A 25,366-nucleotide genomic window follows, 5' to 3' on the forward strand; every position below is an offset into this window, starting at 1 on the left:
AAAAATAATCCATCTTGCAGGGCAAGGGTAAAACTATTCCATCTTGCAGAGGCAGACAGTTACCGAAGATAATAATACACTGCAAAAATCTGTTGATCGCATTTGAAAACTATAGTACAACTGAATTTTTACAATGTGAAATCTTCACCATTTCCCTAGACATCTGCAAATATATAACTCATCGTCTTCCCTGGAACTGAGTCTCCATGGAAATAAACAATTTCAGTTGAATAAGTTTGCAACTCTCAAGTCTCGACTCATTATCAGTCCTGGCTTCGATTAACAATTGCCAAGACAGTTGATCGAATGAAAAAGCAAGCATCAACTCTGGCCAACTTGAGAATGCAACAGAAATATTATCTATTACACGTAACCGTTCCTAAGCATGATACAAAATTGGGGATGGATATGTAGAAAATCAGAAATACATGACAAAATTTCAGGGCACTCAAAACCGTGAGTTGCTAAGAAAAGCTACCACACAACTAGTGCTCTGAAACAAATTTTCTACTTTCTGCCATGTTTTGCTCTGAATATCTAGGAGCTTTCTTGCCTTATCCTGCAGTCTTGATTGGCACCGAATTGTTTCGCCATGGATCTGTCACGGAAGAAAACAATGGAAAAAGAAAGAGGTTAAACAAGGAGTTGAGTGCCACTGAAGACCAACTGGAAACTTGCAAATTTAAGGATTTTACTCTTGATTCATAAATTTGATAAAAGATCACTCATGCCAGTGACTTTTATAAAAACATACCAGTTTGAAAATTAAGAGTTCTTGCTTCTAGGTCTGTGATATTGGAATTTTGTCAAAACTCCGTTGATAGCGAAAAAATATACAATAAAGGAAGTCTGTACCTTCAGAAACACCTTGATGACAGCTTGTACAAAGTCAAAATTGTTTCTGCACGAAGTCTCGTGTATAAAATAATCAAGAAGCAGTTCGATTGAAAATAATTCTGGCCTCTTTTCAGGTTCTTGCTCATCATCATCTACAATTTGAAGCATCCGAAGTTCCATATCCAGAGTTGATGGAGATAAACTTTTGATATAATCAGTAAATGCTGAAACTGCAAAAAAATACACAATTTAAAGACCATCATGCCTTTGCACAGATCTTACTGCAATCAAGAAGGAAACCTTTCAACTGAATCACAAATGAAAACTAAAAGATAAGATATTTACAATTCTTCATTTCTGCAGACGAGTGAAGAAGTTGCACAAATTGCGATGGTGCCAGACCAGACTTTATTCTAGTGTCTTCTACTTCATCATCTTTGGCTTCCTCTTCCGCTGACCCACTGGGTTTAAATAATATATCTCCGGAAAGAGAAGGGACTGAAGGCAAAAAGAAAGGAGCCCTTTCGGGTTTTTTTGGTGGTTCAATTGGTTTATTTCGTTCCTGGACATTGCAGAGATGCAACATAATTTACTGATCAATCACTAAAAAATGTAAAGGGCAAAAGGACAACCATAATTCACAAATGAGGTCAAAAAGTCTGAAACCAATCAATAACCAGCAGTAGAAAATACCTTTATGATGTCTAAATTGATTAAGCTTTGCCACTGGCTTTTAGGTAATAATGAGAGAGTAACAAGATCAGGAATTTGCAGGTCACGAGTTGTAAAAGCTGAAGCATCTTTAGATTGTGGATTGTCCACAATAGGCTCATCAAAGTCCTCATCTTGAGAACCTTTTGTCGAAGAGACAGATGGTAACTTAACACTCACAACTTCCTTTCCACTTGCATAAGAATCAACCTTTGAAGCTCCAGAAAACATTGATTGATTTACCCTGTTAAGGTAGCCAGGTTTGGAATTTTTGATAAATGAATATCCCGGTCAAAAATGAGGAAAACAAATAAGAAATGATACTGTATTAAAACTACCATCGATTGCATGCTAAATCATTCACTGTTAACATAATTAAAAAATTTAAGGTTCACTTGGTTGCTCTGCTAAAACATGATGCATTTGGTCTAGGCAAAAGGCTAAGGTTCTATGGGGTTGTAGTGACTTGGCTGTAATCTGGGTAATTTAGATGAGAGGCATGGGAGGGTCTTCGAAGATTATAGAGGCGTAAGGGTGGAGAAACACTGGGAGAGAGAGGTTTTCGTCGTTGTTGTGGCTTCTGTTTCGAAAACATTTAAAAGATTTGTTTCTTCTGTAATGTTGAAGTGGAGGGCAGCTGTAGGCTGAGTATTCATTAGAACTGTTTTTCCGACTCTACATACAATCACATTTATCAACTTCAACCTCCCAACAAAAATTCACTAGCTCTTTTGGGGTCAATAGATATGAAGACTTACCAAAGATAGACCCCATTTTGATCAACATGTGCAGTCGCTAGAACATCCATATTTGGTGACAGAGACAATGCTGTTATAGACACATCAACATGCAATGCATCTATTTGTCTTGCTAAAATAACATCCCAAACTCGAAGACTTCCATCCATACTGGATGACAAAAGCCATTTTCCATCCTCACTAAAACACATGTCTGTTACACGATCCGTATGGCCTTCAAATTTACGAACAATTCTTGATGCCACAACATCAAACAAGCGGATAATTAAGTCATCAGCCACAACAGCCAAAAGACCTGAAAGTTTTTTGAATTGATCACAATATTATCCAAGGCATTTATGATACCAAAAAGCTGAACAAAACACGTTAATATGACAAAAGAATATCAAACACTAGTTACCATTCAAACGATTGTATACAATCTTGACAACAGAACACCCAACTTCCCATCTAGATTTTACGTCACGTCCCTTGAAATTCCAAACCTGCAGGTCAAAACATGTGACGAATGAAACATTCAACACATTCAGCAAATTTATTTCTTCCGTTTATTTGGGAATAGCTTAGTTGAGCTGGAGCAAATTTCTTCACTGTGCTGAGCCTTATAGATCAAGATGAAAATATATACAAGAGAAAAACGTATCTTAGTGCAAACTGTAATATCTCTAAACATACAAGCAAACAAGGTTTAGGGCAGCCCCACCACCATCAGCCTCCTAAACCATGTAAATCCCCAACCTTCAGCACCACAGACCTTGTATTCTACTTTATGAGGCATATGAGTAAATCCGACAGTAAGGTAGAGCGTAATGTTTTGAAATAAGAAATACAAACTGACCTTTATGTCTCCATGATATCCTGCACTTATCATTAGAGTATTTGTTGAATCACAAGCAATTCCAACCACTTCCCCATCATGGGCAAAGCTTCTTCTTGCTGACGTGTCTACATAACTGCCTCGGCTCATTCCTGACTGAAGGTTGAAGCGCTCAATCCAACCATCTGCTGTCCCCAGAATGGCGAAATTGCCACATGCACTGATGGCACAGGCCTATCACCAACAAAGACAACCATTCATTAATATTGTACTGTTTGAAAAGGATGGTGTACTACACAAGTCTTTAATGTTGCACATCAAATAGTCATCAGAACTGGGTCTTTTTGTCAGGCTACTGTTATCTCATAGATTGAAAATCATCAGGAATCATATGAATCCAAAGATGAGCAGAAATTGCCAATTTGACTATTAAACCTTGTAAAAATGGATGTTATAAATCTTGTAAAATATTGACCACAAGGGTCAAAAAAAATGAGCAGTATTGAAAGAGATTGAAATTCTAACCTTCACAGGACTGGGATTTTCAGGTCTTGGCTTCAGAATATGCTCACCAAGAACAAAGTTTTGAAGTCGCCACACATATGCCTGTGCAGTATCCATATGGCATGTAACCACATTGCACCAATCTCGCTCTCTTATTTCAGCTGAAATAATTTTTCGTATAAAAATTCAGAAGATTCAACAAATCTTATAGATCAAAGAGTATAACAGGTCATTGATGCAATTTGAGAAAATGCCAAAATGAGAAAGCAGCCAACTCTGAAACTGATTTCTCAAATTGAATAGGATTTAACACCAGTCCTAGCGACTTTAGCTATGCTAAATCTATGGTTTGATATTTAAACTTCAGCATAAATTTTGTTGAGGTCGAAGTCAAACCAAATTTCATTATATTGAAATATAATTTTCACTGGTAAATTTGTGTCAGATAAGTGTTGTTTCAGTACTTTTTGGATTTCTTCTAGCATTTCAGTTTACTTTTTGTCAGAAGAAGTCTTATTAAAATGAACACCAGTAAACATAAAATTACACGTACAAAAGGACCTTACCACAATCAAAAGCTATCACAGGCTTCAGTTTTATCTCTTCTTCCTAGAAGGTGAGGAAAACAGAAATTAAATAGTTAATCCATCTGCATACTGAAATAGCACTATTTGTCAATTGAAGATTGGCGTGATAAAATATATATATATATATATATATATAGGGGACGGATCCTTGGCACCATAAATTTGACACAAGTTTTGACACAATTTTATAGCCTTTAGATGCAAGCACTTTCATGGGCTAAGATTAAATGTGATTTTATTATTTATTTATTTTATTTTGATAACGTAACAAATAAAATAAAATATTAAACTCACCACTTTTCAAGGTAGCATAAATGTAGGCTAAAATCTCTCCATCTCCTCCAATCTCATTTATTCTCACGTTTTGAGTTTGAACTTTTTTTTATTTAATTTTTTTTACTTTATCTGGAAACAAAGTTCTGAGTTGATATCCAATCACGCAAGGATCTATTCCAGATTTTTCCACCCCAACACTTCATGCAATTTTCGCTAAATATTCTGGAGATTGTTTGAAAATCTTAATTGTTAATTGTGCTAAGAAGCTATGGATACTTTTTGCTACAGTTAGATGCTAAACTGTTTGAGAATGAACTTGAACTTTTCATGGTAAAAGACATTAAGAAATCCACAAATGTAAGAGGAAAAAGGAATTTGAATAGAAAGTAATCCAAGGATTTAGAGACTCAAAGCTCAAGAAAATAACAAAAGAACCAACATACAAGACTGCAAGATAAACCTCTCCAAATTTTGCTGCAAGATAGAGAGAGATAGTAGTTGAACCAAACCCCAAACGAATAAAAAAAGGATCAGAAAAAATTCATACCCAGAGAATTAGATCATACCATTTATTTATTATATTGATTGAAATCTTAGGGGAGAAATTAATTAACATGAAGAAGAAGAAAAACAGAAGTAAAGGCATGAAGAAGAAGATGACGTGAGAGATAATGTTAATGCTTTTAGAAAGTTGGGAAAACATAAATGAAGAGAGATAAAATATTATAGTAAGCTAATTAAAATTAATTTAAATAAATAATTAATTAAAGAAAAAGAATTAATTTATTTAATCTTAACCATTCATTGTAGCCTAATCTAATGGTTAAAAAATTGTGTCAAAACTTGTGTCAAATTTGCGGTGCCACGGATAAGCCCACATATATATATATAACCATCATGGACATTTCTATAAAAGTCTAGCCACAGTACATGGCTGTGCATAGTGTGGATACTTCACTAATCCCAGGAAACAGACTAGCTTAGGGTACAGTAAATACCCGAGGTCGATAAAAAATGTACACATTACTTAACACTCAACACACAGAGTATCCCCATCACTTAACTATGACATGAGAAGGTTGAGACTTGAGATACTTCAGAAGGATGTAAAATATTTGGAACAGAGAGGGAGGGGAAAAGGAACTAAATATATACCTAGTCCGAGTAACAAAGACTATAAATAGTGTACTAAATACCTAGGAAGATGAAAACCTAGTGTAAGCATTTCATGGATCCATCTAAGACATTTTCTATTTTTGAACATTTTGAAAAACTTGGAGAAATGATCAAGCCCTTTTCTAATACATCCAAACTGAAAAACAATAATAAGTTATTTTATCCTTTATGAAAACAGTAAATAGGGAATAGAAAATACCTTCATCCTCATTTTCTTTGCTCGTTTGGATACATGGCGTTGAGAAAGTTCTCTACTTTGTTGATCCTAATAACACAATATAACTAAATTACAAACACTAAACAACCATAAAAAATAATAAAAATAGTTGTTTAGACGTTTTATACTAACAGCTCAATTATGATGGGGTGTGTGACAAGAATTACAAAAGGTACACATGGACCAATCTTGATCATCAGTTTGACCAAACGACCAATATCAAAACACCAACAAAAACCTGGTTTTAAAACCCTTGACCTGAGTGCATTAAGTTTGTGACCAGTTACCAAATGTGACCCATATCTCCAACCTTACTTGTTTGTATGGCCTCTAAACACTTCTATTCAAAAGAGATTGACAACAAAGCTGTAAGATATATCTAGCATCAGAGTTCTTTCATACGTTTGGCATAAATACAGAATATTTGTAATCTTGTCAATGCACCTTCCTTCTCAATCTACACACTGCTGGGTAGAAAGAGAACTTTGGAAAACTTTTGAACCTTCCAAGTGTAAATATTGCAGATGGTTTTCTAGCTTGTTTAAAAAATCCATCTTTTTATCATGCTTCAAAACTGACCCAACTCTCCTTTCTTTTCTTCTTTTTTCAATAATCAGCCACCAAAGTCCACAAGAATCACCCTTCAACTCATACTCCCAGTGCGCACATATTTCATTCATCTATCAAAATCTGCTTTTACCCATAATTTTACAGCCTTCGCCTACAGATCGGGGAAAAGGGTTAAATTGCACAATCTGTTGTTTCACCCAATTCAAGTGTTAACTTTAATAGAAAAAATCGCTGTTCTTTAACCAAAAATTACACTTCCAGCCATTGCCAATCCAACCTCCAGACACCACTAAATCATACTTGACTTTCCTCTCATCCAATCATACAAAAATTCTCAAAAACCACAATCACCCAATCTCATCACTCATCCATGGCAGTGCTCCTCACCTCATTATTGTTTTATCACAAAGAGCAACAACAGGATGAAGACTACTGACACTGAGAGAGAGAGAGAAAAAGATGAATGGTGGTTGGATGCTTGGTCCACATGACGACAAAGTGCGGGGTTGAAGGATGAAAGCCTGAAACTTCGGTTTTGTCAACATTCACGATTTGTTTAACAAGTGCAGGTTGGGGGTTGAAAACTGGTTTTTGACTGATCTTCTAATCTGAAGCATTGGTCCAAATGAAAGATCAAAATTGGCCCATGTGCACAATTCATTGTGCATGTGAGAAAACTCAAAATAATTCATCCCCGGGCATACACAAAGAGTCATACAAACACTACAAAGAGGGGATGTGAGGAAAAGAGTGAAAAGATAAAAGAAAAAACATTTCCAGTTCTATTCTGAGAACTTCTATGAAAATATTTAACTTAAAAAACACAAAACCAGTATTCAGACTTTTATGATGACTGAGTCCAAACCTGGATTACAGAGAAAAGGCGAAAGGCACGATCCTGACCAGCAGATAGAATGTGTCTCCCATTTGCATAAAACCTAAAATTCATGCATAAGATTAATAAAGAATGTTGAAATGCAGCTAATTTCCTCAACATAAAGCAAGTGCATAAACTTCACAGAAAACCAAAGACTTTAAAAGTGATCTAGTGCACTATTTAAACTAAAAGTAGAGAAAGTCCTCAATTGTTGTGTAGAAAAGCAACATGATAAGGAGCAGCAGATCATGAAATGGATTTTGCTTCAGATATAAACACGGCAAGATAACAAAGACATGACAGATGCAGGTCACAAGGTCAATGGGCAGAAATAAGCTAATCTTGTAGCACAATGGCAATAACAACACTAGCAGAAACTAAAAATTCACTCTCCTAAAATCAATATGAAAAGCATTATACCTGATGCATTGTGGAGGAGCACTATGACCACTTCTAAAGCGTAAAAGACGAGGATCTCCATCACTTGTGTCAAAAATCCACATCTAGAGGAGCATAAATATAAATCAATTTTACAGCACAAGAAAAAACAGGGTAATCTATTTTTTTTTTTCTTTCTTGTGGAGTAAATCAAGGTCATACAATAATGATATATGCAAAACCTTGTAATGTCTTAATTCCTTCAAATATTTAACATTATAATGTTCAAACTACAATTTACAAGGAACTCCAGGCCAAAAAAAAAAAAAAACAAAGCAAAAGAGAAAAAACCAAACAACCAAAGAGTGACATTGAAGAAAATATATAAAGTGAGCAAAACAAACAGGATCATTTTGCAGAGAGAAAAAAATACCATCTTGGCAAAGCCAAAGAAGAAATTATCATTTGATAATAATAACAAACAATGTATCCTAAGTTCAACCAATATGCATATGTTGGTAGATTGCTGAAGTATTTACTTTCTGGTGTCTACCTATTTTAATAGTCTGAAGCAGAAACAGTTCAAGCTGTCATGTCACTCATAAAAGGGCTTCTTTTATTGATGGAGAAGAAAATTATATTAAACCATGGTTGTAACTTGTAGCTTTCTTCAAAGTATTAATTAACAAATTTCCAATTATAATATCTGATTACAGCAATATATTAATGTGGTAATTACCAGTGTATGTTCTCCCTACAGAGTTGGACAAGCAACTAGATGCAAAATATATTTTTATTTATGAAAACCAATAAAGGACAAAAAATTACTCTTACTTTAATAGAATTGTCTGATGATGAACTCATTAACACAGGTTCATTCACAAAAAAGTGAAGTGAAAGTATGGAACCATCATGAGCATCTCTTATAACTGATTGAAGCCTTCGTTTTTCAAGATTCCATATGCTTATGACACCAGAAGAACCTCCAGATGCTAAAAGAGGCTGCCCATCTAAAAAAGAGGAATAAATAACCATAAGCATTAACTAGTCACCAACTTTATAGATAACTATCAAATATAACAGGTCGTAACTCATTAATTTTTCTCTTTTCTTCTATAGGATAAACATAGAAGTCCCAACTCAAAAGGGACAATTGAGAATTAATTATGCACATGTTTCAAGATTGATGTCCCAGTAAACATGGAGAAAATAGAAATTTGGAAGATAGCAACAGAAACAAAAATGGAAAACATTCCAAAATTATTGCACAAGTTTTAATTTAGGAAAAATGCAAAGGTATTAACTGATAGAGAACATAAAATCCCACATTGAGAATTTGAAGCCTTGAATTACAATACAAAAGTTTATCCTTCCACCCATTGCCAATTGGTTTTTGGTAGGATGCTCTGACTTTAACATGGTATCAAAGCAGGCAATCTACATTTTAGGCTCAGCAACTACATGTGCTCAACGTCACCCAATTTAGTTCACCTACATGTTTGGCTCAGTTTTCCACATGTGAGGGAGCGTGTTGAGAATATAGAATCCCACCTCAGAAATTCTAAGCTTTGCCTAACGATACACAAGATCATGGGCTTCTCCACCTATTTTTCCCATAGGTTTTGGGTTGGCTGTTGACTTAACATGGTATCAAAGCATGCAATTCACGTATTTGGTCCAATCCTTTAGCCAAACATAGCCTACGTCAACAATTTAAGCTGTCCATATGCGGTGGGACTCACGTCTTCGGCTTAAGTCCTGACCCACATGTGAGAGGGCATGTTGACAGTATAGAATCCCAAATCAGGATTTCTAAGCCATACGTCACAGTTTATAATATCCTGTGCCTTTCCAATTGTGAGGGAAGAGGCCCAGGATAGTATAGTACTAAAACCCTTTTTACTGTTCTATTTTTTGGTAATTAAGAGCAAAGAGAAATACTTCTACAGTACCACACAGCAACCTTCACAGCACCATGGTAAAATAGTAATGGACAGCCACTAATATAAATCAAAAGCCTGAAACTCTTACCGGTGCTGAAAGATAAGGCAGTCACAGCACCGCGTGTCGAATGAGCAAACGTGACTAGCTCTTCATCGTAACGAATGTTGTGAACATGAATTTTTCCATCAGCACAACCAACTGCAACAACATCTAGTGCAGGAGATGAAACAAAACTGCAGATAGAAGATTTCCATCCCTTAAACTCATAGAGTTTTTTCTTTGTGCTGATATTCCAAAGTTGTAGAGGACCTTCTTGACTCCCAATAATAACCTGTACATATTATAAAGAGGGTTTCATCTTAAATTGGAAGGAAAAAGAGCTATACATGAATTTTAATGACTGAAAATTCATGGTTATTTTGCAACGAAAATTGCAATAGAGCTTCTTTGAGAAAAATGCAGTTACCTTATTTAGGTAGGTATCCGGATGCATTATACAGCTAGGACTAAAGTTGTTCTCTAACGTGATATGGTCGACGGGAGAAAGATTCTGATCAATTCCTTTAAAAGCCCATATAAATAGATTGCCTTCAATATCAACACTTAGGATATGCTCTCCAAACAATAGCAACGAATTGACCTTAGCATTATGGCTGCTCCATGTTGCTACCTGTTAAAGAATTAAAACTATAGTCAAACATGAAGTTCAGTCCATCAGATGCTTCTAATAATAGATGCAGATGGCTACCCAGCATCACATTATTTATAATATTCTATCTAAAAGGTATGAAATTAGGATACCATCTCTGTCATAAGGAATTGTAGAGTTACAATATTGACCATTGGTTTGCAAAACCACGACTTCCATTAGATTGCATTACTCATTCACTTCCGTTAGTTTAATCAAATTTTCCCTCCTTTACTCAACTTTATTTTGCTTGCTTCTTCTGTGCCAACAATTTTTGTACAAGATCAATACAGGAAGTCACTCTTAACTAAGCTAGCATACAAAAGCATCAATCAGAAGGACAAGCAAGAACTCTGAAACCCATAAACTATAGCTTGGGATTTAAGACAAGGGAAGGGGGACAAATTTCATTCCTTTTAAACAAATCTATAGACAAAACACTGCCCACCAACCTGATGAGCTCGCTTAAAAACGGCTATATCATTCCCATACGCAGCAAATGTATAATCACGGTAGGAAGCAAGAGCTCGAATCTTCTTCGGCAATTGTGGACCTGCATAGATTTTTTTATTTATTTTTAAAAGTTCATATAATTACACCGCATAAAATTCCGAAAGAATGCAGTAGAATTTTATTTGGACGAAGAGAAACTAAAAAGAAAACTCGTCAAGACAACATCATCCTGCTCCAGAAACATTGAAATTGCTGACTTTGCACCCCAAAATAAAAACTAAAGTTACAACTCCGAGCTAATTCACAAATTCTATAGAACACTACGAGTTAACATGAATTCCCAACACTAAAATATTGTTAATAATTAGTAACTTACCAACAAGGACCAGACTGAGCTTTGCGCACTGCATCGAAAGACAATTTAAGGAAAAAAATAACGAAGTGAGCATCAAAATTGTAACTTAAATACTAACGAACGAGATGAATAAAATAAAATAAAAATTACGTTGTAAATTTGGAAGGCCTTGCCGACGCTGACCGTGACGAAGGTCTCAGTGCCGAGCCTCTGAACAGAGAATGGCACAGAGCCGGTTGTGTAGCCGATTGCTCTGAACGGCTCGAATATTCCCATTCTCTCTCTTTCTCTCGGATCCTAGCTATTGCTTAGGGTTTTTCTGAATCTTTCCAAAAGACAAATAGAGAGAAAGAAATGGAGACGCGAGGGACGGACAGAAACAGAGGGGGTTTAGGGTTTTAGGAGGGAAGACACAGACGATAAACGACGGGCGTTTTGCCCACTGGAAACAACCGGGTCGGGTCTGGGCCGAGCCCATTATAAATTTCTTGAGTAAATTAGAAAAAAAAAACCCCTGAAAACTGTATACTTTACACCAAAACAACTTAGAGAGGCAATTTAGGGAAAAAAAAACCCTCAGTTAGCCACTTGTCATTTTCTATTTGGCTATTAGTGTCTGTTGGTAAGAGATAAAAAAAAACACTTATTGTGAATAATTGTTGTGAGAAAAAGTAGCTTATTACTTTCATTTTTTTAATTATGTGGGAATCAAATTTGAGCTAGACTTTAATGAAACTTTCATAATTTCAAAAATACCCGCATTTAATTCCACGCCCGCTCTTTTGCTCGTTCGTTTCAGTCTTCATGCCCTCTCCTCCCAAAGCTCTTCTCTTCCATTTGTTCTTTTTTCTTCTTCTTTTTTTTTGTTGGATCAATTGAAGTAAAGCCACAAGACTCAAGTAAGATACACATTAGGTTTATTTATTCTCAATTTCATTATTTCCTTTCACTTTAATTTCTAGGGTTTTAATTGCTGCTTTGTGATGAATTTTGTGTTTATATTTGTGTTTGTATTGTTAAGCCAAAATCGAAATTACTCTCTGTTTTTCTTGTTGCTTTTACTACCCACCTTGTGTTTGGTGTTTGGGGTTTAAGTAAGGGTTTGGGTTTTAGGGAAAAGAACGTTGTTGTATATCGCTTGGCAAATTGGAGTTTTCAGTCTGGCTTTTGGGGTCAGTCATTTTGATGAGCCTCCAGTTTGGCTTTGTTATTTTCTAATAGATGATTTGATGGGGTTGCTACTTTTTGGATGATCAGTGTGGCTCAATTGTGGTTTTTCTTGGGTTTTATCCTCTCTCTCTGCTTAAAAAAAAAATGAACATGAATAATTCAGAGTTCTCATTGTTCTGAAGGAAAGTGGAGACCAGAAAAACTCCTTCGATCATATGACTTTTAGTTTATTTTTGTTCTACTCCAATACGTAGAAGGTCAAAATTCATCACAAATACAGAAGCACGAGTACTCTTAAATACGTATATAGATCCAAAAGGCAGAACACATGCTTCTGCCATTTTATTCTTCTTTAGTTTCTGAGTCTCATGCTTCTGCAGGGTTGATATACTTGTACAATTGAAGGTCAACTCTCCTATATTGATATGGCCTTTTTTTTTTTTTTTTTTGGTAAAAATATGGCCTTTTTCCATATGCCTGTCATATGTACTGATATATATATATATATATTATACAAATTGTTTTAAAATATTATAATAATTTCGTTCAAACTACTGTAATACCAGTGAGTTGAAATTGCGTAGAGGAGAGTGAGCAGAAGGGAAGCACCTGAATTTTTAGAATACCAGTAAGTTGAAAAGCGCTTGTATAATAGAAAAAAAGAACAAATATAAAAGAGCATAAATTTTTTTTTTAAAAAAAAAAAACAAAGTAATTAAAAAAAAAGGAAAAAAAGAAGAAGGCAACTTTACGCAATGAGCATGCAAAAACGCCAAAAATTAAAATCAAGGTATCAAGAACAGCACCCATCCGTTGGATCCAACGTGGGTGTTAGAATTTGGTATTTTGTTTGTGGTTTTAGTGCTGATTCACGAAACCAATAGAACCAGTATATGCAACGCATGCAGAGGAGAGAAAACTCAGAGAGAATGAGAATGCTTTTTGTCTGTATTTCTTATATTGCATCAGAGCCAAAAAAACACAATATAAGCATGACACAAGCTGCCAAAAACAAATCCTAAAAACTAGGATACAAGGACTCATCTCCACCATTCAAGGTCATTGGAGGCTACGATTCTTACACCTAGGATAGAAATTGTTACACATAAAGGACTAAGACACTAAGAATGACAGCTGTAGAGTTTCCCAAAATAGTAGGAAAACTAGCCGTTGGTAATAACCTATAACGGCTACTACTATAAACGGAAAGTTCTTCAGCTCCTTTGATTTCTTCATCCTCTTCACTATCAATCTGCAGGATTAACATCTGCAGCTTGATTCAAAACTAGTATGCAGCTTAACTCTCAACAGCTTCTCCTAAGTTGCTTACTGGTTTAACTCCAAGCTTCAACCTCAAATAATTGAATCGATCTTTGGGCGAGCTTTTGTAAAAATATCTGCCAACTGTTCTTCACTGCAGAATTTTATATCAATCACCCCTTCTTGTAAAGCTTCCCTTATGAAATGATACCTTCGGTTTATGTGCCTTGTTTTCTGATGGAAAACAGGATTTTTGACCATTGATATTGCTGACATGTTGTCACAAAACAATGGTGTTGCATCAGATTGCATTTCACCAAAATCATCCAACACAAACCTTAGCCAGATAGCTTGAGCTGTTGCCTCAGCTGCTGAAACGTATTCACTTCTGCGATTGACAATGCAAGCTGTGTTTTGCTTGATCAAGCCCATGAAAAGACTCCACTACCAAAATGAATGCATATCCGGATGTGCTTCTATTGTCATCTTCACCACCAATCAAAGTCACAAAGCCAACGAGAAAGCATTATTATCCCTTGTAAATTCAATGCCATAGCTGAGAGTGCCTTGAATGTATCTAAGAACCCTTTTTGCAATTCCCATGTGCTTCTTTGTGGGGCTGTGCATGGATCTTGATAACAAACTGGCTGCAAACATTATATCAGTTGCAATCAGATACAACAGGCTGCGAACAATTTTTCTAAACAAACCTTCATCAGCCAAATCACTTCCATCAACTTTCTTTAATCTTTCACCAGTGGGTAGAGGAATTGTTACTGACTTACAATCCTCGAGACCAAATTTCACAAGCAAGGACTTTGCATACTTGCTTTGATGAATAAACACTCCATTTTCAGTTTGTAGAACTCCCATTCCCAAGAAATGATGTAGGAGTCCTAAATCAGTCATTTCATACTTTTGCATCATGTCCCTTTTAAACTCACTGAGCAAAGCATTACTGTTTCCAGTATAAACTATATCATCAACATATATAGAGACAATGATCAGTTTTCCTTCTTCATCAGTTCTGGTATATAAGGTGGCCTCACTGGTGCTTCTTTTAAAATTGCAGCTAGTTAGATAGGTGTCTATTTCACTGTACCAGGCTCTGGGAGCCTGCTTCAAACCATAGAGGGCCTTCTTTAATTTATAGACCTTATGACTTGCTGTTTTCACTTCAAACCCCTCTGGTTGCTCAGTATAAACCTCCTCCTCAAGTACTCCATTCAAGAAGGCTGACTTAACATCTAATTGAAACAACTTCCAACCCTTTTGTGCTGCAAGTGCAATCAAAGTTCTGATTGTATCTAACCTTGCCACTGGGGCAAAGGTTTCATTATAATCAATACCAGGTTTTTGAGCATACCCTTTAGCCACAAGCCTAGCCTTGTGTTTTTGAACTGTCCCATCAAGATTCAGCTTGGTTTTGAACACCTATTTGACTCCTATGACTGGTTTATCTATAGGCCTTTCCACTAGCTCCCAAGTTCCATTCTTTTCAATAGTTTCTATCTCAGCATCCATTGCTTCCTTCCATGCTTTGTTTTCAACAGCTTCATAGTAAGTTTCAGGTTCAATGATTGTCATATGACATCTTGCATAAATGTCCTCCAAACTTCTCAGCTTCATTGGTGTATTGCTTGGAGTTGAACTTGACTAGTGCCACTGCCATTTCTCTCAGAGACATGTTCATCATCTGAGATTAATTGATTCAGATTTAGTGAATCAATGCTGTGAGTTTCATGAGAGGCTGCTTCTGTTTTAGCTATCTCAGAATTTCCATTTTCAAAGATGAGAGGCACAGAGACAGTTTCATCTTGCTTGCTTTCCCAATTCCAGGATTTGTTCTCATCAAAAACAACACTTCTAGAGAGTATAATCTTCTCAGTTTGAAGATTATAGACCCTGTAACCCTTCTCACAGCTGCCATAACCCATAAAAATTCCTTTGCTTGCTTTGTCATCAAACTTCTGTCTAAGGTTTGATGGAATGTGACTGTAACATATACTTCCAAACACTCTCAGTGTTTTGCACTGTTTCTTTCTGTGAAAGCTTCAAATGAAGTTTTGTCAAATGTAGTAGTATAGCACTGTTTTGCAGATACACAGCAGTACCAATCGCTTCACCTGAACTTTAGAAGGATTTTCTTCTCAGTCATCATTGATCTTGCCATTTCACAGATGGTTCTGTTTCTTCTCTCAGCAACCCCATTTTGCTGAGGTGAGTAGGCAATAGTCAGTTGCCTCTCCATGCCAAGATCACTGCAAAACTCAAGGAATTCATGTGAAGTATACTCTCCACTTCTGTCACTTCTTAGTTTCTTTAAGTTGAATCCACTTTGTAGCTCAACAAATGCTTTGAATTTTTTGAACACACTTATCACACTTGACTTGTTTATGAGAAAATATACCCAACACATTCTTGAATAGTCATCAATGAATGTGATGAAGTATCTATGTCCTCCAATGAACTCATTTTGCATTGGACCACATACATCCGTGTGTATCAACTCAAGTGGATGCTTAGCTCTCAAAGACTTCTCATTTTCAAATGGTTCTCTGTGGCTTTTACCATACACACAGCCTTCACATACTCCTTCTTTTTCTGAGAAATCAGGTAAGCCTAGCACCATTTGTGTTTGCTGCATTTTTTTCATGCTTGCAAAGTTCAAATGCCCCAATCTCCTATGCCAAACCCATGGATCTACTTGTACTGCTGCTTTCATTCCCATTGAGCAGATAGATTCCATAGACAATGGAAAGCATCTATTTCCAGCCATTGCTACTTTGGCAACAACATTATCAAGGCTGCTATCATCACATATTAATGCATAGTTTCCTCCAAATAGAATGTAGTACCCATGCTCCATCATTTGTCCTACACTCAACAAATTCTCATCCAGACCAGGGACTAACAAAGCACCTCATTTATATATCTTCTCCCTTTTCTTGTCTCAACTACTAGTGTCCCTTTTCCTGTGGCTTGAACAAGGTCACCAGTGCCCATTTTCACTTTGCAGGTCACTGACCTATCAAGATTGATCAACAAGGACTCTTGAGAGGTCATGTGATTGCTGCAAGCACTGTCGAAAAACCACACAGACTTGCTTGATGCAATTGAGCTTGCATGACAAGCATAGAACATTGTTCATGTGGTTACTTCTTCCTCTTTTGCACAGTTTGCAACTTGTGATCACAGTCCTTAGTTAAATGACCAAATCGACTGCACTTTCCACACTTGGGTTTTCCCTTATATATGCATATACCAAAATGGTATTTCTGACACACTTGGCACTGTGGTTTCACACCACCTTGACTACTACTCCCTTGCTTGTTTTGTGAATTGAAGCTGCTGTTCCAATTCCCTCAAGAGCCATTATTGTTGTTAAAATTTCCACCTTGAGACCAATTTGAGCCTTTTTGTTCTGTCCTTGCCATTTTTGATTTTGCTTTCCCTGAGAACTTTTGTTAGCTCCAGAAGCTTGATCATTTCCAACTCTGAGACTGCTGCAAAGCTTTCTCAATTCCTGCCAATTTGTCCCTTTCATCATGCAAATCCTCTCTCTTATCATAAACCTTGACAGATGCAAGAATTTCTTCAACTCTAATAGTGTCAAGATCTCTGGTTTCTTCAATGATTGACACTATTGACTTGTACCTCCTACTTAGACTCATCAACAATTTTTGGACAATCCTTTTCTCTGTTACATCTTCTCCTAGAGATTTCAGGTTGTTTACAATTTCAAAAAAACGAGCCAAGTAGTCATCCAGAGATTTAACATCATTCATTCTCAAATATTCAAAGTCAGCTCTAATAGCTTTTAATTTCACAGCTCTTACCTTTTTATCTCCTCTGAACTCTCTTCTTAGAATTTCCCAAGCACCTTTTGCAGTCTTCTCATTTCTGATGCGAGGAAAGAGTTCATCTGTCAGTGCTCCTTGAATAAGACTCAAAGCCTTGGCATTTTTGATCTTATTTTCTCTGGAGATAGTAGGTGCTTCCTCTAGGATTTGCTCAGCCTCACTCTCTTCATCTCCAGTGCCTTCAGAGCCCTTCTTGCTCAATAATCGGCTGTGGTTGTATTCCAATCTCCACTGCATCCCATAGGTCATATGCTATGAGGATAGTCTCCATTTTTACTGACCAAAAATCATAGTTTGAGCCGTTGAACTGTGGAGTTCGTAAATCTCCACCTGCAGAACCTGAACCCACCATTTTGATGTGAGTCTCAGTGAACAACACAATAAAAGAGCAACCTTTATCCCTTATAGATATTTCAGAAAAACCCCTTTCTCACACTCACGCCTTCTCAAATCAAACCAGAAGCTCTGATACCATGTTAGAATTTGGTATTTTGTTTGCTGGTTTTAGTGCCTGATTCACAGAAACCAATAGAACCAGTATATGCAACGTATGCAGAGGAGAGAAAACTCAGAGAGAATGAGAATGCTTTTTGTCTGTATTTCTTATATTGCATCAGAGCCAAAAAAACACAATATAAGCATGACACAAGCTGCCAAAAACAAATCCTAAAAACTAGGATACAAGGACTCATCTCCAGCCATTCAAGGTCATTGGAGGCTACGATTCTTACACCTAGGATAGAAATTGTTACAGCATAAAGGACTAGGACAGCTAAGAATGACAGCTGTAGAGTTTCCCAAAATAATAGGAAAACTAGCCGTTGGTAATAACCTATAACGGCTACTACTATAAACGGAAAGTTCTTCAGCTCCTTCGATTTCTTCATCCTCTTCACTATCAATCTGTAGGATTCATCTGCAGCTTGATTCAAAACTAGTATGCAGCTTAACTCTCAACACTGGGCCTAAAGGCAATGGCTTCCTTCGCGGTTGTTTGACCAAATCTTTGACCAAAATTAAAATCAATTAGAAAAACTCTCTCTCTCTCTCTCCAACGGCTTTCTTTGATTCCAAGTAACTCTCGGCTTATAAATAAACACTATTGCGCACTTCACTTGAACAAGAACACAGTCTTCCTCCTTCGGGCAAAAGTTAAATCAAGATTGTGTGGTTCTTTGAACGTATCAGCAGTGCATATGAACACGTCCAGCGCTGGGAAATCCGATTCTTTGAGAACCCTTTTCAGGTTTTCAGGGAATTCAAGTAGGTAAATCGGTGTCATTCGACAGGATTGTGTGGTGAAGGTCTTTTCTCTGTCTGTCTCTCTCTCTCATGGCTAATTCCGGAGTGACACAACTGCTCGGCCTCCGGTTCCCCCCCACGGACCAAGAAATCATCGGCTCCTTCCTCTACAAGATGGTGGTGGAGAAAAGGCCTCTGACTTTGATGCCGCCATACAACAAGGTTATCCACAAGTGCAACCTCTTCGGCAACAAACGAGAACCCTCAGAAATTTGGAGAGATTACGGAGGAGATCAACTTAAGGATCAAGACTTGTACTTCATTTCTGAGCTCCAGATAAATGGTTTGCGCATCCAACGCAAGACTGGCCGCGGTACTTGGAGCGAAACTGAAACCTACCAAAATGTTAAGGATGAGGTGGATGAGATTAATGGAAAATCTAATCTTGATGTTATAGGGAAAAAACGGAATTTCCGGTACGAGAACGGGAATACTTCGGAGGACCACGCCGGCTGGCTTTTGGATGAATATAGTCTTTTCAAAAAGGCTTGCAAGAATGGCACAAGTAGTAATTGCTATTATTTTGACGTTGTGATTTGTCGGCTGAGAAGGAAGGGCAATTTGGACAAGTCTGGGAAAAAGAGGAAGTGCTGGTCTCAAGATCAATCAAACAAGAAGATGAAAATAGATCAATCAAACAAGAAGATGAAAAGAGAACAATCTACAAAGGAGATGAAAACTGAAAATTCAGTGGGGCCGCAGATTACGAATGATGAGAGGAATCAGTTGATGATCAACGACAGTACCACTTATGATCCAGAATATTTGATCGACACCAATTATAAAAGCTTCAACATTGATGAACTCTTTGCAGAACTAGACCGCGAACCGCCATTGTTACACTCGCAGCAACTGCCTGAGATTGTTGAAAGCCAAGAGATTGTTAATCAATTTGACGGACCAGTGGAAGAAAGCAATCTGAGTAATTTTGAGTATAATAAGAGCGGGATTAATAGATCTGAGGATGAATTTGTTAATCGATGAATTTGGCAGAAGATGCAGAGCCTTTGACCAGCTCGTGATGTTTATAAAGCAGCCAACCATTAGACCACAACAGCTACAGGTCCAATTCCTTTATGGATCAGAATTACAAGTGTAACTGGCTGTAAGTTTAGATGTAATTTTTTCATGAACAGGCGAAATATAAATCATTTATTCTATAGTAAACTATGTGTTGATGCTTGATAGAATATCCTTTATGATGGTTTTTGCAAAGGGAATGTTCGTTTGGTTTTCTTTGCTTCTTTCCTCCCTCACTAAGTTTCTCTGTAACGGACATATTGGTAATGTATTATGTAATTGGAGACAAATGCAGAGCAACAATGGCTTCTTCCCTACCTAGTTTATAATTGCTTTTGAATTTTCTTATAAACCCCTAAATTAGAGAGGAAAAATGTCACTCAATTTTAATTGGGTTAGTTTTAAAAGATATGAGACTAAATACAAATGCCTTTCGGCCTTAATCAAGACGAGATAAAGAAGACTCCACTTAGCTTATTATTCCTACAACTTTGAAGTTTTCTGATGATGGTTCAATCTTGAAAGAGCTGGTCACTGCAACTTCCATTTTTAAGTAGTCAGCCCTTTCGTCCAAATCAGGTCTGCCATCATGCATTGCTGCTGCTACTTTGGAACTCTTTGATTCATTTCCACAAGCATCAGTCATCTAAACCAACCTCAAGAACAGTTTCCCTGAAACCTTGCAGGAAGCGTTGTTTGCAAGCAAGGTTCCATTCAAACAAGATCCGGGATTAATATCCTGCTACTCTCGTATGACACCAATATCTCAACTGAGATTGATTTTATCACTCTTCAAATTATTCTGCTCTACTCAAGTATCTTGCTGGCAATAGCTTTTGTCATCTTCAGTCTGTAACTGAGGGACACCAGAGCAACTTTCAACAGGTGAGTTGCAATCTTTGGTTCCGAAATCTTTGGGCTCAATTACGTCTTTTATCGCAGAGCCACCCTCAACTTGAACTTTCTCGTTTAGCTTGGACGTGAAATCTCCCACACTACCCAATTTCAAAGAACAGTCTTGACAATGAAGCTGAAAGTCATTTCTTGACTGTGAGTCCAGGTTGTAACTCTCAACCGCTGTTTCATTGTTTTCAGATACTGATGCAGTATTATCCACATTCTGGGACTCCGATATTTCTGCAACATTATAACTGAAATCTAGCATACCATGTGGTATTAGAGAAAGGCTTCGGATTCACTTCTGCAGCACCAGTTCCTTCTGGTTCTTTCGAATCAACACATTAAAGAACATTTTTCTGCTGGGATTCTTCCAGGAAAATACTGAATCCATCCAAAACACACAATCATTTAAGTGCAATTTATTTTCCTGGAAAACCTGTTCTCCAACATAGCAGGAATTTGGAAGGTCTAGCTCTTCAGGTTTTTCGTTTCCCCAATCAGTTATCACCAGTTGACAATTTTCTGGAGCTGAAGTGCTCAGGTCAACATCACTCATTTCATCTATAATCCTTTCACCTAAAGCCAGCATTTGTACATCTTCCACATGTGATTTCCTACTCTTTGTGTTAAATCTACTACCATCATATTTTGCTCGGTTTTTAAATCTAGAGTCAGACAAAGCATCAGACCTTTTCAATTCAGATGCACTAGAATTTTGGACCTTTGGACTGACATCTGCAACCTTCACAGAACTGTAGTTCCGGATCTCTTCAGAAACTTGACATTCCTTGGTGAAACTACCCGTGTTTTCCCAGATCATTTGATCCTCATCAGAAATTTGGTTGCCTTCACAGGTCATAGGTTTAAACAGATCAGCTTCTGCCCCATTCAGTTCATTGACATTATGATAGCTGCTTGACTGATCATCCTATGATATTAAGACACTACCAGAAGAACTTGCCTCTTCTTTGACTACTTCAACAGTTTCAGGTGAAGCAGTCTCACTTTCTTTCCATGTCAGGTGTTGTTGTCTCATATGCAGGAAAAAAGCGCAGTAAGAACGCTACTAAAACCAGTATTTGAATCCCACCCAGGTGGTAATGATGAGTTTTTATAATTACCTAAAGTTCATTGTCATTGGGCTTTGGAATTTGAAGCTGAGCAGATATGTTCTGTAGCACAAGTAGAAGAATATGAAGAAGGTCAGATTCATTGCCTAACTAAACTCTAGCTATAATTATCACAAGAAATGGAAAATGAATATATTACCCAAAGAACTATGCACCATTAAATTTTATAATGCTAACAAGTTCAGTCTTAAGGCATCAAAGTTGAACTGCACGTTCTCTATAAATTTGACCGTTTATGAATTTCTACTCCTGCTCAAGCTACGATAACAGAAATGATAAATAGACACCGCACTGACCTGATTTGCTGTTAGCAGCACTCTCCTACTAGAATTTGATCCCCGGGCACCAACTACACATGTGCAAGCATGGCTGCAAGGTTCTCCAACATACTTTACATACATAAATACATTTACAATTGCAAACATGCTTGCAGGCTCCAATTGCATTTGCAACAATGGTTAAACAACTATAGCTTTGATAAGTGACTGATAGGAATTGCTCCCAACAATTTTTGTTAAGCACAACGCAGAACACGCACAACTGCTTGTTTTCAAATCTTATGAAAAATCAGATGTTAGGTACAACTATTGATGTATGCATCCATGGATTTTCGATCTCCATTCAATTAAATTAGACGGCCGCTTAAATATGATATTCTAGCATGGGTCAAATATACATATATATGCCAAAAGTTTATCTAAATCAGTAAGATATCTTCCAATTGTCAACATTCTGTCAGGTGTGTAAAACTTCTCCAACTATTCTTAATTATTTCAGAATTAAACTTGTATAAGAAAGAGGAAATGCCAATTGGACTTCCTAGTCTAGTTCCTTCCAGATTCTTCTACAGTTATCCTTTTTCTAGTCTAGTACTACAAGAACAACACTCTTGTTGTGCATCATGGATAGACAGAGAGCGACAGAGGCCCAATCCACACCACTTTTCCAAAACCAAGAAACAATTGGAGAAAAAGCCTGATTGGTGACCCACAGCCACCAAATCATATCCAATCGTATTTCCTAAATTCAAGCTTAATTAAAAATACATAAATTTTAAAATTTAAATTTAAAAAACAGATGATTTGATAAACCTTTTCTTGAGCCAATTTCGGCAGGTTAGGAACTTCCTCCACCAATCAAGCTTTGGTCTGCTGAATCTCCACAGCCCGATTACTCACCCATCTCAGCTTTCTGCACATTTCAGCACACAATCAAACACCAGGCACTCAAATCTTTCAGTTTCCCCTGTCTCTCCCTTGCTACATTTTCTCGGCAACCAAACAGAAACAATGGAATGAAGAACAGAAGAGATTCAAACAAACCTGAAGAGCAGCTTAGATTTTGTCCTTGACGCCACCGTAGAGACGAGCAAAGGCATTGTCGCGGTAAGGGTTGGGTCGCGCTGCTTCTCCAGGTCGTACTCGTCGAATTTCTCGTTTCCTCACAGAATGAGAAGAAAATATCCTGGCGTTAGAGAGAGAGTCTCTCTCGTCTCGTTCAGGCATTGCGTCTCTCTCGCTCTCTCCTCTCTGTGCCCTGTGAATTTTCTATGCCTTCTTATTTTTGGAGGAGGAAGGACACGAAAGGGCGACTTCATTCAGAGTCTTTTTGGCGGGTACACATCCACTTTTTTTAAAGGGTTTTCTGCAGTTTTGCCCCTGAACTATTTGCATATTGTCATTTTAGCTCTTAACAATTTTTTCGGTAAATTTCCAATTGTTTAAATATCGTCAATTGAGGACCTGCCGCCAATTTTTATTATTTAAATTCTATCCAAATTTTGATCCAAATTAAAGGTAAACTCGTAATTTTAAAAAATATAAAATAAAAACCTGACCTTTAATTTGTTAATTTGTCTAGTTGTCTGATTCTCTTCTTCTTCTCTTTGTTTTGTTATATATCTCAGTGTTCTTTCAATGACTCACATCACAGCTAGAAGAATTAATAACTATTCACCATGTCTTTGTTTTATATAGCTGTTTCTTGTTTTATACAGTAGTGTACATGTCAAATGAAAATGTTTTGTGTGATTTCACTGAGTGAACATAGGAGGATGACAGCTTGATTTCTGCTATATATGATTTTTTTTCAAGTGAAGATGGCCTAAATGACATCCAAGGTGAAGAGATTGAGAGAGAGGTTGATGCATATACCAAGAAGATGGTCCAGTAGCACAAAAAATGGAGGCATTGAGAAATCATATAGCCGTCAGTTTAATGAGTTCATCTACTTAGAAATTGTATATGATTCATTGTTTATGACTAGCTTAATTTTTGTTAAGACCATATTATTGACACTATATTTTTGATATGATACTTTATTTGTTTTATGATTAAATAATTTTTAAGGTGTAATTAGGGGTGGGCATCAATCCGGCGGAACCAATGAAGCCGGCCGAACTAAACCATAATTACCGGTTTGGTTTGGTTTTGACCAAGAAAAAGTCAAATTGTTTAAAAATCGAACCGGACCGTATATGGTTTGGTTTGGTTTGGTTTTGAGCTTTTCTAAACCGGCCTAAACCAAACCGGATCGTTTATATGTATATTTATTTATTTACATTTTATTTTACATGTGCAATACTCTAATTAGTTAATAACTATATTTGAATTGAGCTATATTAGTAAATGAAATATAAAATTTTATGACATTTTGATATTTAGGATGGTTTCGTACTCTAAAAAATGAATTATGTATGAAGAAAGTTATGAATTTGTTAATTATAGTTGCGCTAACAATATTGAAAAAATGCAAAAAGAAAGTGAATTGGGGTTAGAGGCCCAAAACGGCCTAACCAAATCGAACCATACCATCATATTCTAATTGGTTCAGCCGTGATTTTAAGGTGAAACCGATCCAATTCGGACTGTGCCCACCTCTAGGTGTGATGGAAACGTACTTCACACAAAAAATATGTAAGAGAAAGTGAAAGTAAATATTTTTTTTTTTTGCCCAACACTTGAATAGAAAAGTCATTTCAACATAATGCCCTTTTTAGTCATTATACATGGCTAACAACACTTTCACACCAAAATTTACCAAACACTCGGAAAACTGATTATTGTACCAACATCACTTTTAACAAAAAGTTTACCTGACGCCAAACTACTTTCTTTCACAACTAATTTCTTTCACAACAAATCTAACATCAATTATTTTCACAACACAACAATGTCAAATTGGTCCTTAGTGTGTATTAGCTTTTCACAGGAGATTTCTCTAAAATATTGAACTTGAAATATTTTTCTCTATATGTGAAAAGCCTAAGTTTCTTTTCGTTTGACTGATTTTATTTCCACCCAAGCTTTTTTCTAGACACATTCGATTTCTCTGGACACCCAACCTTTTGCAAAATTACATATACACGTTCAATTGAAGAAAATACAACAAATAAACTTGATCACCATGGAGGTTGCAGCCATGGCAGTCGTATCTTACTGAAAAAACAATCAATCAAACAATTCTACGTTGGCACATTAACCTCCAATGCCAACTCCAATAGTTTGACATGTTACGTTGTTAACTTTGACGTTAAAGTATTATGACCGATTCAACATGTACAAGGAAAAAATA

At 36.7% G+C, this 25,366-nt stretch overlaps 1 protein-coding gene across 1 annotated transcript; it reads right to left on the reverse strand.

Moving 5' to 3' along the window:
- Positions 1–75: 75 nt before the first annotated feature.
- LOC103323711 (transducin family protein / WD-40 repeat family protein) lies at positions 76–11,597 on the reverse strand. Its single transcript, XM_008225718.2, has 18 exons — positions 11,299–11,597; positions 11,170–11,197; positions 10,793–10,893; positions 10,119–10,322; positions 9,740–9,983; positions 8,543–8,718; positions 7,751–7,833; positions 7,319–7,391; positions 5,866–5,931; positions 4,194–4,236; positions 3,649–3,788; positions 3,145–3,357; positions 2,707–2,791; positions 2,307–2,601; positions 1,531–1,792; positions 1,183–1,399; positions 856–1,067; positions 76–598 (listed from the first exon to the last, which is right to left on the reverse strand). Exons 1-18 carry the CDS (start codon positions 11,422–11,424, stop codon positions 449–451), a joined length of 2,718 nt encoding a protein of 905 aa, XP_008223940.2. The 5' UTR covers positions 11,425–11,597; the 3' UTR covers positions 76–448.
- Between the last annotated feature and the right edge of the window lie 13,769 nt (positions 11,598–25,366).

The sequence above is a fragment of the Prunus mume genome, linkage group LG2 (assembly GCF_029339155.1).
Source record: "Prunus mume cultivar Tortuosa linkage group LG2, ASM2933915v1, whole genome shotgun sequence".
NCBI lineage: Eukaryota > Viridiplantae > Streptophyta > Magnoliopsida > Rosales > Rosaceae > Prunus > Prunus mume.